Source organism: Aythya fuligula, chromosome 1 (assembly GCF_009819795.1).
Source record: "Aythya fuligula isolate bAytFul2 chromosome 1, bAytFul2.pri, whole genome shotgun sequence".
NCBI lineage: Eukaryota > Metazoa > Chordata > Aves > Anseriformes > Anatidae > Aythya > Aythya fuligula.
Window position 1 is genome coordinate 35,348,326 of NC_045559.1, and position 12,274 is coordinate 35,360,599.

At 41.4% G+C, this 12,274-nt stretch overlaps 1 protein-coding gene across 1 annotated transcript in view; it reads right to left on the bottom strand.

Moving 5' to 3' along the window:
• PPM1H (protein phosphatase, Mg2+/Mn2+ dependent 1H) overlaps positions 1-12,274 on the bottom strand; it is a 136,199-nt gene that overhangs the window by 39,946 nt on the left and 83,979 nt on the right. Inside the window, exon 4 of the mRNA XM_032181136.1 lies at positions 10,782-10,894. Coding sequence (XP_032037027.1) covers positions 10,782-10,894 — 113 coding nt within the window. The remainder of the gene's footprint in view (positions 1-10,781; positions 10,895-12,274) is intronic.

Sequence of the window (12,274 nt, forward strand, 5' to 3'; positions counted from 1 at the left end):
AAGAAACATTATGAGCTTAAAAGGCTGCATGCAAAAAATCTGCATAAAATGATACATTTATCTTTTAAATCAATATAACTACATAGTCCATGGTGCACAAGTAAGTAATATTCTGAGCATCTTAGCATCTTAAGTATTTACTTATTTTCTATATTCAGATTTGATACTTTAAAACAAGAAGTGGTGCCTTAGTGTATAATCCCCTTTGAAAATAGGTGGCGAGTGAAAACAAGCAAAGAGTAAAAATCTGCCAGTGTGCTGTAGTGCAGCTTTCACACTCAAGATAGAGCAACAACACGCTAGCCTAGGGAAAATATCAATACATCAATTACTTCTGCATTTTTAATATGGATAAAACAGCCACCCCTCCTTCTAGCAAGCAGGGCTGGTTGTTTTTTTTCCTTTTTTTTTTCTCCCTTTCTTTTGTGAAGAACACAATCAGCTGAGAATTGCACAGCATCCTTTCTGCGTTTCTTATGAGAAACAAACAGAGGGAAACTCATACATTTTAGAGGAAGCTATTGTTGGTTACTCTCACTTAATCATACAGAGAAAGAAACACTTTAGTGAACAAGGTCAAAAGTGTAATTTCACTGCTGTCATGGGCCCATTGGGATTCTGGTGCTCAAAACAAAGAGGCATCTCCTACTGTTAGGAGTATTCAGGGGATGCCCTGATTCCATTACACACTTTTCCAGCCAAAAATGATTTGAAACGCAACATTAAACTGCACATTCCTACAACCGAGGATAAAAATCTGGTAAAGGTGACAAAGAGAGACCATTTGGAAAACCCTTTCTGACAGTGTATATCAATTCCAAGCCACAGGGAGGATGTATCTGTTTTGTCAAAAGGTGTTAAGCATTGTGGATGCGGTGCAGACGAAGCAGAAGTGTCTGGCCTGTCTGGAGAGGTATTAGAAATGTGTCAATGGAAAAGAAAGAGGGATTAAACTGACAGAAAGAATAAGGCAGGGTTTTATTACATTCAAAGACGAAACCAAGCAGTAGATTTTAATTAGGTGTGTCACAAAATAGCTGAGGGAAAAAAATATAAATCCTAGAGCTGTGGAATTGGTCTAGGTGGGTGCTTGTTTACTACAGTAACTAAATGCATGCATTTAAAGAAGCCGAGGAAGCACAATGCTACTGCCGGCTGAGCTTCAGACTGGTTCTGTTTATTTATGTTTTCTTAATTGCTACAAAATGAAAGAGGAGTGATGATGAAAAGATTCAGCATAATGCTTACCTCCTCTATAAATTAAGTACTGGAACTTCACCGTTACGAACAGCCTTTATGATTACTGCTGAGTTTTAAGACCTTCAGCCCTGGCACCCTGGTTTCACTTACTACTCACCGTATCACTCTCCTTACTCCCATGCAGGATCATTTCCCCGTGTTTACTTCGAAACCAGGTGAACAAATACTTCATTGCATTGGCCGTAATCATGGAACTACAGTGCAAAGCCTTTAAATGATTTCCTTATTTTTGTGCATTAAGTCAGGCTGGGGATAGTGACACAAGCCATTACACAATGTTTAGCTGGCATTAAAACAGGTCCCAGCGATGACATACCCATCACCATAAAACTCAGAGGTGAAAGCAGCAACCCTCAGCAACACAAATGGCAAAACATGCAGCTGCCTCCCACCTGTGATCCCCAAGGTACGTTTTATATATGCCTCGCTCCTACTTTGCATCTCTACCAAGAAAAAAAAAAAAAAGAAGCAACAAAACATGGAGGGGGCACAACTACTAAAATTGCCTGTCCTTATTTTCCATCTACTGCCACACAGTCCTGCCACCCTGCTTTCTTCACAAGCCAACACAAGGAGCAAGAACCTAGGGCTGCACAAGGGCAGGGTTAAAATAATTTCCTACACCAGTGTACTTTGCCATTCCCTGAAGGAACCATGAAGAACAGTCCCAGGCTTTTGGGAAGGCCTTGCAGGGCCATGAGCCCTCTGAGCAGCTGGGGTGGCCACCTCAGGAGCATTGGTGTCCAGTACAGCTGTGGTGCTCTGTGAGGATGACAGTGCTGGGCTTCCACGGGTGTTGCATCCAAGGGCCCCTCCTCATTTCCTTGCACCAGAACTGAGTCAGCCATGCTGCACCACCCTGGGGTGCTACAGGCATCTATCTCCTCTTGCTTTTCCAAGAAACATGGGAATAAATTATAGAATTCAGTTTCTGTAAGAAACCTCAGGAGTCATCTTTCAGAGGCACCGTACCAGCAAGTGAGCTGCTCCTGTAGCACGTTTGTAGGGTTTTATGTTGTTTCCAGTTACCTGATTCATTGCATTTACATTTCTAATGCTTATTTGGTGATTCCTGTGGCCTCTGGGAAAAATGAGGGTGCTGATACACTCTACAGCCACTATTTTGGTGGTCTGGTTGTACTAAACAATTGTATTATTTTTAATAAAGGATCATGACTGGGCAGGTAGAAGCTATTTCTCAAAGCAGGATAATATTCATAGTTTTCCATGGAAGTGTTTACTCCTCATTTATACCAGCAGCCGAGCCAGTCAGCATCTTCCTTACTGCCACTGAGAGCAATAAAAATCTGAATTTTTAGAGCTCTCCCATTCCATCTTGTGTATTCAGCTAACTTAGTAAGCAGTTAAAGGGATTTCCTACACCCAGCAGCCTCCCTCTGCCCCATATATTGCATCCAATAGCGAGAGGCATTTGGCTTCCACCAGCACTGTTACTAAACTTCTTCAGTTGTTTCTGCATCACTGCTCACTCTCTGGTTTAAAATTAAATGTAATACTGAGCTTGCAGGTTGTCCACACAGCAGACAGTCTGGAGAAGACATACTGCCCAGTAATTATCGGCCCCTGGAGCTCAGAGATTCTTTAGTGGGGTGTAGCTTGGTTCCCAGGAGATTGTCCCTTAAATTCCCTGCTCTACTTTAGGTCCTCACGTGGACTGCTTCTCTGAGCCAGTCTAAGTGTGGAGTTGTTATTATTAGCAGTTGGCTAATTATTAGCAGTAAGCTTTATTATCAGGGTTTCATTTTAAGGGCTAATTACACTTTTTTTTTAGTACTCCTCCCATCAGTAATGTGATGGTGTTTGCTATCTATATGTGATTTCTTTTCCTTTTTTGTTGTTTCATTGGGAAAGTAACTTTTACTATTGAAATATGCATCAGTGGTGCCTTTGTATGTCTACCTATACATATTTACCTTGTGCTATTTGCTACTCGGATACCAGTAGCATGACCCCAAAAGACAACTAACTGCACTACAACATTCTGTAATGAATTGCCTGTACTTTCCTGCTGCTTTACACCTGAACACACTGATCCTTCCAGCAGCCAGGAGGCCATTACAAGCCAGTTTGCAGCGAGAGGACACTGCTAGCCCACAAGAACTGCCTGCCGATGGTTCCAGCACGCTAACATTGGAGATTTGCTGCCCTCATGGGATTCATTTTGCTTGTGATGATTTCAGTGTATTCTTAATCTGAACACCGCGAAGCCCAGGGTCGCAGTGACGATAACATCACCACATTTCTGCACTGGCTGAACGTGCCACCCGTTACTCGGGTCGTGCCAGGGAGATGAGCAAAGCAGTGCAGTCACATCTCTGTGACCAGCTCTGAGCCTCGGGACCGGTATCTGTGGAATCAAAGCCTGTTTCTCTGCTGTCCAGGATATCACATTCATCTCCAGGACGAGTTACTATAGCAACTAAACCTGGGCTTAGGGATGAAGGCATCGCTGTGCAAGCCAGTGCTTGCTTTGCCAGTAATATGGCTGGGATACAGCTGACCACAGAAGATGGAAAAAGTGCAGGCTTTTTTTGCCTGCTGTTCAGCAATTTATCATTGAGGATGCCGGAATGATTTTAGCCCCTAAAGCATTACATCTACTTTGATTTCAGCTTTTCTACTTTCTTAACTTAGCAGCAGAACCTTCCAACACATCTCTGACCCCAGGAGACCGAGCAAGCCTCCAGTGCTCCCCCTGGCTCTCCTCCTGATGTTTGGATGGGAACTAGAGATGCAAGGTGGCCAGCCTGCTTGGCATGCCTTGGTGCAGGCCCTGTAACACTGCAATGAATAACCCACTGGTCTCTCTCTGGTCAACTAAAAAGGCACAGATTATAAAGACATTTCTGAGCTCAGCTCCGTGTGCTGGGACGTATGGATTCCACTGTACTTCTTACATCACAGGCTGCCTGGACTCAAAATCACAGGCTCTTTATGCATCAGCATGGTACCAGTAAAAGAGTGGTTAAAATTATGCCTCAGCACCCTTTGCTCAGTTTACCTCAGAGATTATAAGCTCTACAGGCTACACGCACAAAATACATGTGAGGATGTTATTACAGTGTGAATTTTGTCCTTGATTAGTGCTAATATGCACCAATAAAAGTCAGCAAACAGGGAATTTTTACTTGCAGTGGTAGCAAGCAACTGTTTTGTTTGTTTGTTTGTTTGTTTTTGTCTGGCTTGGTTAGTTAGTGTTTGTTGTTTTGCTTTTCAAAAGGCTGAAAAAAAACAAGGAGGATGGCAATTTATAGAATCCATTGCTCCTGAAAAGTAATACCAACGAACTGTGGCTTTGCAGCTTACTGAGAGAATTTGAATAGCAAAAATTTCTGTTCTTCCTCATAATCTGAAATATAAAGACTTCATGCACAGAAGGTATCTGTGTGGTTTGGGTCGAAGACCTGACTGAATGTACCACACATAGTAACTGTTTACAATGGCTTCAACACCTGCTAGGTTGCCATAGACATTGCTAAGGCATACTCTCTCCCAGAAAAAACAAGAGTTTGGAGAAGAAGAAGGATTTTTTTTTTTTTTTGGTCTTCAAAAGCCTATGAACACTGACTGCCAAATTAATCATTTCTGCCAAGTCAGTGCTGGAGAGGATGTGCCAGTGCTTTGGAACTCATCATCCACCGCGTCGTTAGAAAATGCTCTCTCCCGTCACTGCACTTTGAGTGCAACAACTTATTTCTGATCCAACACTTTTTCTCCACACCTTTGATAAAGTGTTTCCTGAAGTGCCTCCAAAAGCTTCACCCGACACAAAATTCTGCAAGATGATCCGAGGTCACCACTATTCCTGTGAATCCTGTGCTCTTACTTCTCCTTGGAAGGAGGCCAAGTGGCAGAAGGGAAGCAGAAGTGTTTGGAAGCCTGACTTGCAGGCCCTGCAGAAAGGAAGAGAAGCTGGGGAAACAGTGAGATGCTACTTGGCCCTATCTTCTGGGTCTGACTAAGATGTCACGCTCTTTTCCAGCATTTTCTGCTCAGCAGCAGAATCAGACTTCTCCACCTACCAAACTGCAGTCAGTGAAGGAGAATGCGTGGGAGAGACTCGCTTTGTTTTGAATCCAGTCCCTCTCCACTTCACAGCCTCCTGAGCAGACCAAGCAGAGGTTGTCTGTTGCCCTGGGAAGACTAAGCACTTATTATTTTTGAGTGATTTCGCCAAAGAATTAATTATCATCTAAAAAGAGGAAGTGCATGCAGCTTGGCCAAAACATGGTCTGTAGGTGTTGCTCTCGCCTCAGAGGAGGCACCATTTGAGGATTTGGAGCAATAAGAATTTTCAAAGGTGGAGGAAGTGTCATCATGGCAAAAGGACGGACCCTGTGCATGGCTCAGATTTGCAGTTCCTCTTGTCTCACTTTTAGGGGGAGACAGGAATAAGAATGCTGCTCCAAATACTGCAGATTGAAGAAGTGCAGTAACTGAGTTGTCTTTCCTTTCCTCCAGAGACCTCTAAAGACGAAACACAATCATTGTTTATGCAGACACAGATGTAAGGAGATAAAAGAGTTTAAAGAAAAAGATACACAATTTAGATTAGAAAATGGCTAGTTAAGAAAAATCTGAAAAAATCTTAAAATTAAAGTTTTTTAAAAGATACTGTAAACCAAAGACAAAAGCAAATCAACTCTACAATAATAATAGACTTGAACATTGCTTGGCTTCCACCCTTAAATAATGTTAGAGCTTCTGGCAAAAATCACCCTGCTGAACTGCCCTGAGGAAGAGGTCAAATAACATGAGCCACAGAAATGGGTCAGAATCTTCAGTTCTGATTTCTCAAAAGTTCTAGTTAAGCTACCGTGTCAGCCAACAAATATATTGCTGCTTCCATGCTTCACTCGTTAACTTCATAAAACCACGATTCCCCAAATTTTACTCCCTTCAACGAGAACTACTTATGAAAGAAGCAGCTAACAAACATCATGACACAGAAGAGCTATAAATGTAGTGAGATTCAACACAAGCAGTAAATCTGGAAAGAATGGAAACAGTAAACACGGTAGAATTCCACTTTTGATTTACTATTATAGTGCATTGCGAGAAGTCAGTGTTAAATACACATCTGGGCAACTGAAGCTACAATGAAGTTGTTTAACCTGCAGCCACATGGAAAACCATCTATTCAGTGAGCTCATATCATTTAGCTATCCCAAATGCCTTAGCATTAGTTCTACAATTGCAAAAAGGAGGAGGAAATATGTTCTGGACATGAGAATATATGTTGAATATACCCTGAAAAGATGAGCACAGGGGAGCAAAAAGCAAGGAAGCAAAAAAATTATAAAAAGAAGAAAAAAAGAAAAAGAAAACAAAACAAAACAAAACAGAACAACAACAAGCTGATGAAACAAAGCAAAAAACCCAGCGACCCCGCAAGTCTATGAAGCCTCCGAAACATCAGGCTCTTTGCTTTGATGCCATCTTATGCCAATATATCAAAAAAGCCCAAGAACTCATTTGCAGATTTAGCGAGTGTTTCAGGCCCTATGGAAAAGTCAGATCAACTTGTGATGTTCTGCATCTTATACAATGATAAAAGCACTGCCTACCTAAGTGGCTCCAAACACAGCATAAAATGGCAGTGCCTGCAGTCTCTGAGCAGCTCCTTAACCAGACAACATGAAAGCCAGAAGAACGCTTGTGCCAAAGATAGTTAATATGATCATATCGCATTAGAGTCATTGGAGTGATATTGGGCAAATGTTATGTTGCGTGAGGCTATACAGTAATGGGCAGTAATCAGTAAAAACATTTTAAGTCCTTGTTTTACTACTGCTTCATCACTAGCCATAAAAAAACATAGTAATAAAGAACATAAAACTAAAAAGAACCGAGATTAACAAGGCGTGTTATGGCAGTTTAGAAGTAAAAGTCACTTTAGCAATATAAAACTGAACAATACTACTTAAAAGGATGAGTAGAGATTTACTACTCATTATTAAAAATAAAAAATAAAAAAACAGCTATTCAGAGAGTCCACAGCATATCTATCAAATTGGTAAGCAAAGTACCAGTGCTCACTAAAAAGGCACTATAGATCGGATAGCTGACTACAGCACTGTCAGTCCCTACCTAAACAATCTTGCATGGACAGTGTTAACCATTGAGAGGGGGAAAGAGAAAGAGAGGCATTAAAAAGCTTTGGCCAATATTCAGACATGAATTTTGACTGTACAAGTAGGTATATTTATGGCAGAGTTCAAGAATGATCAGCAAGCCATTAGAGAATGAAAGTGGCTCCCTCCAAGTTGTTTTTATCAGGCTCTGAAGACATCACCTCATTTTTAGTAGGGTTCTGGTATCATGTGCAGTTAACATATAATTATTACAGAACTGTGATTGCGTCGTTAGCAGAAGTTTAATTATATCATTGACATTAGTGATGCCATAACATCAAGCTCAACAATAGTTCATAACAAAACGTACAATTAGCACAATTTTTCTCCCTTTTACACCAACCAGAAGTGTTCAGCTTGGAGAAGCCTAATAGTCCCTACAGAAGTGAGCTAGGGCTGAACCTGAAAGGATTGCTGGCTGGTAATTTAGTAATATGGTAATTAAAGTCTTTTCATGATGTAATTACACATCAGCTACAAAAGGACAGCTGCTATACAACAGTGCCAGGGTACGTGGCATGAAATGATTAGATTTGAGAAGCTTTAGTGGTTAAACTGAATACCACAGACATAAGTCTGAGGTATAGCTGGCACCACATAGCACATTATTATTCAGGTCTCACACTTGGCGTTTCCTTAGTCTCATTGTGATAGTAACAGTTTGTTGTATGTACCTTGGTCCTGTGACAGCAGAAGCTGTTCAAAACCCACCTTTATAAGCTTCTGCTGTTTTGAAATTGCCTGGAATTAAAAGACCAAACCCTCTTCTGGGCAGAAGCGGTATAAATGAGTTTTGCGTAAACTCAAAATGTTCATTTCTCACCCCTGCAACACGAAATCTCCTCTCATAGACAAGTCTGTTGGAAATGTAGCTTGATTTATTTGCAGTTGTTTTTTTTCTTCCAGTGTGGGAGTGAAGAAGGTAGGAGAATGAGGACTGAGAAGAGGCACAAATGAGTAGGTGAACTCAAAGAAACTGACTCCACCGAAGAATGGAGGGTTTTGGCGTGTGCTTCCAAAAGCAGAAAGCACAAAGTCCCCTGTTTGGGGAAAAAAACAAAACCCACTCTTCTCCTCAAGAGTATATAAATATTTTGTTTAGTAGTTTCCTCATAATATTTATCGCTGCCCTCATTTGTATCTGTACAAAATACAAAGTTGACCACGCAAGGCATGAGACAGCAAAAATGCACATATTTTTCCACTAACAAGAATAAGAGCTTGGCTGCACGACTGGGCTCTTAAAAATACAATAATGCACTGTGCACTCTGGCAGTAGGCAGACAAGCTCAGAGCTGCTTTTCTAGTCCTAAAATGTCATTTCAGAGATGATAAGCAACTTGGATGTTTCACAGACAACTGCAAACTCTCTTTCTGAAGCATGGGAAGTAGTGGGAAAGATCAAACAGTCTCCTACATTTAAAAGCTTTTATTGAATATAGTTTCTTCAGCTAGAAAATCTAGAAACAGGCCAATTTTGGGAGTCCAGGGAATTCTCCTCAGCATGAGGAATGTTTCTGTGAGGTCCATTTGGAGGGTGGAAAAATGAACTGTTTTTGATCTGAAGCGACTCTGTTACCTGCAGGATCTGAGAAATGAGTAGAAAAACTTCAGTCCTAGTTCAAAGCCTCGCCAGTGGTTTCCTTTCCCTTCCCGTTCCCTTTTTTCTAAAAGAGATGTTTTGGATGGGCTTAATGAACATTCAAAGCTTTCTGAAGTCTCAGAAGTTTTAACTGCAGAGGACACTGGAACCACCTCACGATGACCATCAATAGGAGTTTCTTCCCATGAGTACCAAGAGGTAAGAAGGGAACTGAGACTGCTCTTGGGGAGCAGAGGAAGAACCCTGGGGAACTGGAAGCAGCCAATTACTTAAGAATCAAGACCTCAGCTACTCAGAAACAGACCAGTTTTATACCACACAGTTAAGAGACAATACAGCAATTCAGCTAACTCGATGCAAGAGACTCAACTTTACTTCAATGGATAGAAGCATAGGAAAACATGATTATTTTTAATTTAATGGAAGAGAGCTAAAGTGTAGTGCAGCTAATGGTTCTGATGAGCAGATAGGTGGTCTACTCAAATGTGTCTGCAGCCACCCTCTGTGAGGACTCATTTGCCGTTTGATGGGAAAAGGAGATTCAAATTTGGCACTTGTCAGGAGGAACTCGTTGAGCAATTTACAATTTTATTCAGCAAATTCATCATATTAAAAACAATCACCAACAAAAAAAGAATAGCAACTTTATGCACAATGGATTTGTCTTACCTCTGACACATTTTAAAGCAGCCAGAGGCAATAAAAAATATTTGGTTTGTTACAGAACACTTTGCTCTTGAGTGCTGTCTCTGTAAATACATGGCTGTACGCAATACGAGCATGAACTGTCAGCACTCAAAACTCAAAAAAACATGAATGCGTAACTGTAGCAGTCTTCATCGAAAGACATGACTCAGTACCTGCACAGACTTTAGTTATTCAGCTGCTAACTAGCTGGACCCAACTGCAGACTCTGTCCTGTGGAGAACTACTCTGCCTGGCCTGCTTGTGCAGAGAGCTGCCAGAAGAAATACGTGAAGGTCTGAAGCCTTGCAAGAACAGTTGTTCTCTCTCTCTGGCAGTGCTGTGGCCACAGAACAATAGAGAGGGAAAGTATGCTTCTAGTTTTAGCTGACTTAGAAGACAAAGCAGCAGCTTTTCATTCACGAGATTTAAAGCATCCAACTTCTAACTAAAACAAAGTGACAACTCTTGAACTACAGCTTTCAGTTCTGAGAAATGGCCGAGTACACAAGTCAGAAGAGGTCACAGTAAAAAAACAGTGATAGCCCCCCTCCCTCCCCTCCTCTTCCACTGAAGGACTACAAGCTATTTGTTTACAGATGATTACTGTCAATTATATTGAAATCTTGATAGATCAGATGGTGTCAGGTGGTTTGCCAAGGCTAGGCCTATGGACAGGGGCCACCAGACTTTCTATCGAAGCAGTCCAGCCCCACCAGCTGTTCCAGATGCAGTCCCCCTGTCAGTGTTCAACACACGTTGAACTGCATGTCAATTCTATTGCACGTCCAACATCTGTTTCAATGGCTCTTTAGTGACTTTCCACCTCCCTGCAGCCATCAGCTCATTCAGAAACAATAACAAGGAACTGAAAAAGTCGACCTACCTGAGTGCATCCACCACTCAATTAGATACTGGAAACCTATTGCTGCCTTTTGCATTAATTTTGGGAAGAACTGTCAAGAGTCCAGCCAAAAAAACAGAATCCTCTTGTGATGGCAGTTGCCACTAAAGAAATCAGTAATGACAGATCTTGGGAGTTTGGAGGTGAAAGTTGGGGAGACATCACACTCACTTACCTGCTATCACCAGCATTTGCCACGTACAGCTTCCCCAATAAATACACCACCACAAGGGCTGTGCAGCCACCAGAAATATTATACACGGTCCTCTCTCGTTCTATTTGCAAATCCTGCGGGAGAAGAGAAGAAAAATGTATAAAGAGAGCACTGCAATTAATGTTTTGGAAAATGAAGACTTCTCTAAAAGGTTACGGTCTTCCTTAAACTGCAAGTCCCACTGGCTTTCCTTATGGTTACAGCTTAGGCCACATGCTCATGGAAAAGAATGAGAAGTCTTAGAGTACCTACTACTTATGATACAAAGCTGAGAAAAAATCAGGACAGGAGATTGTAAAACATCACACATCAAGGAATAAATGGCAAGGCTGAGGGATGCAAGAGATTTTACTATGGAAAAAACACAATGGAGGCAAAGATAAATGTAACTTCACAACAGGTACCTGGTGGTATAATTGGAGAGCACTTTACATAGACAGCAAATAATTAATGAGACCTAGCTCTGACATGAATAACTACCTGCTCTCCAAACAGGAGGCTAGGGTTGTGGAGCGTACACCTTTACAAACAGCAGCAAGACACATTCATGCCACAGAGCTACCCTTCAGAAACACAGAAGGGAGGGATGCTAAACTTGTTAAGGGAAACAAACAAAAGGTCAATAGAACAGCATTTACTGAAAGATACCAGGCACTCACAGACCTGCAGGATGAACCATAGTATTTACGGCTGTCTTATCTCACCACTTTTATGAGGCCCTGGAAAGGTTTAATTTATGCACATGCCTGGGTGCAAATGTAGGGAGGTAAGTACCTACCCAAGCAGTTTTTCCTGTGTTTAATTTCCAACTGATTCTGAGTTTAATAAATTATATATATTAATATATATAATAGATATATTGATAGATGTGGAGAACACAAGTCACATCTGTCACTGACAGTCAGTCAAGCTCAGAAATATACATTATCCCAAGAAAGACTGGAGATTATAAAAAAAAAAACAACAACGGGTAAACGAGCTGCTTCCTAGTACTCCGTACATTTTAAACAAAAATTGAATTATATGCCAATGAACTCATTCTGCTGCCTCTTAGTTTGTCTTGTGGTAATAACCCAGCATGTTACAAGCTACCCTCCTCTCCCGAGTCCAGAATCAAGCCCAACTTCAAACTGGTCTTTCTCTGGTACTGGATTCAGACAGGGATCATCATTTAATGTGGCTGTTGCAAATGCTGGCAGATCTTTCCAGCTAAACCCTGCCTACGTGTATGCATTTTTTATTATGAATATATTTGCCTCTGTGTGTGCTCTACTTCATTTTCATATTTGCACTGAGCAACAAACAGCTCAAATTGTCCACGCCTTGGGGTATGGGATTTAGAGCTTTATTTCAGAGCTAAATTTATCCAAAGAAAAGCACCACAACAAATGCTAGCCATGACAGCTGCAATTTGATTGAAAACCTGCAGCGCCGAAGCAGGCTGGGACCATTCT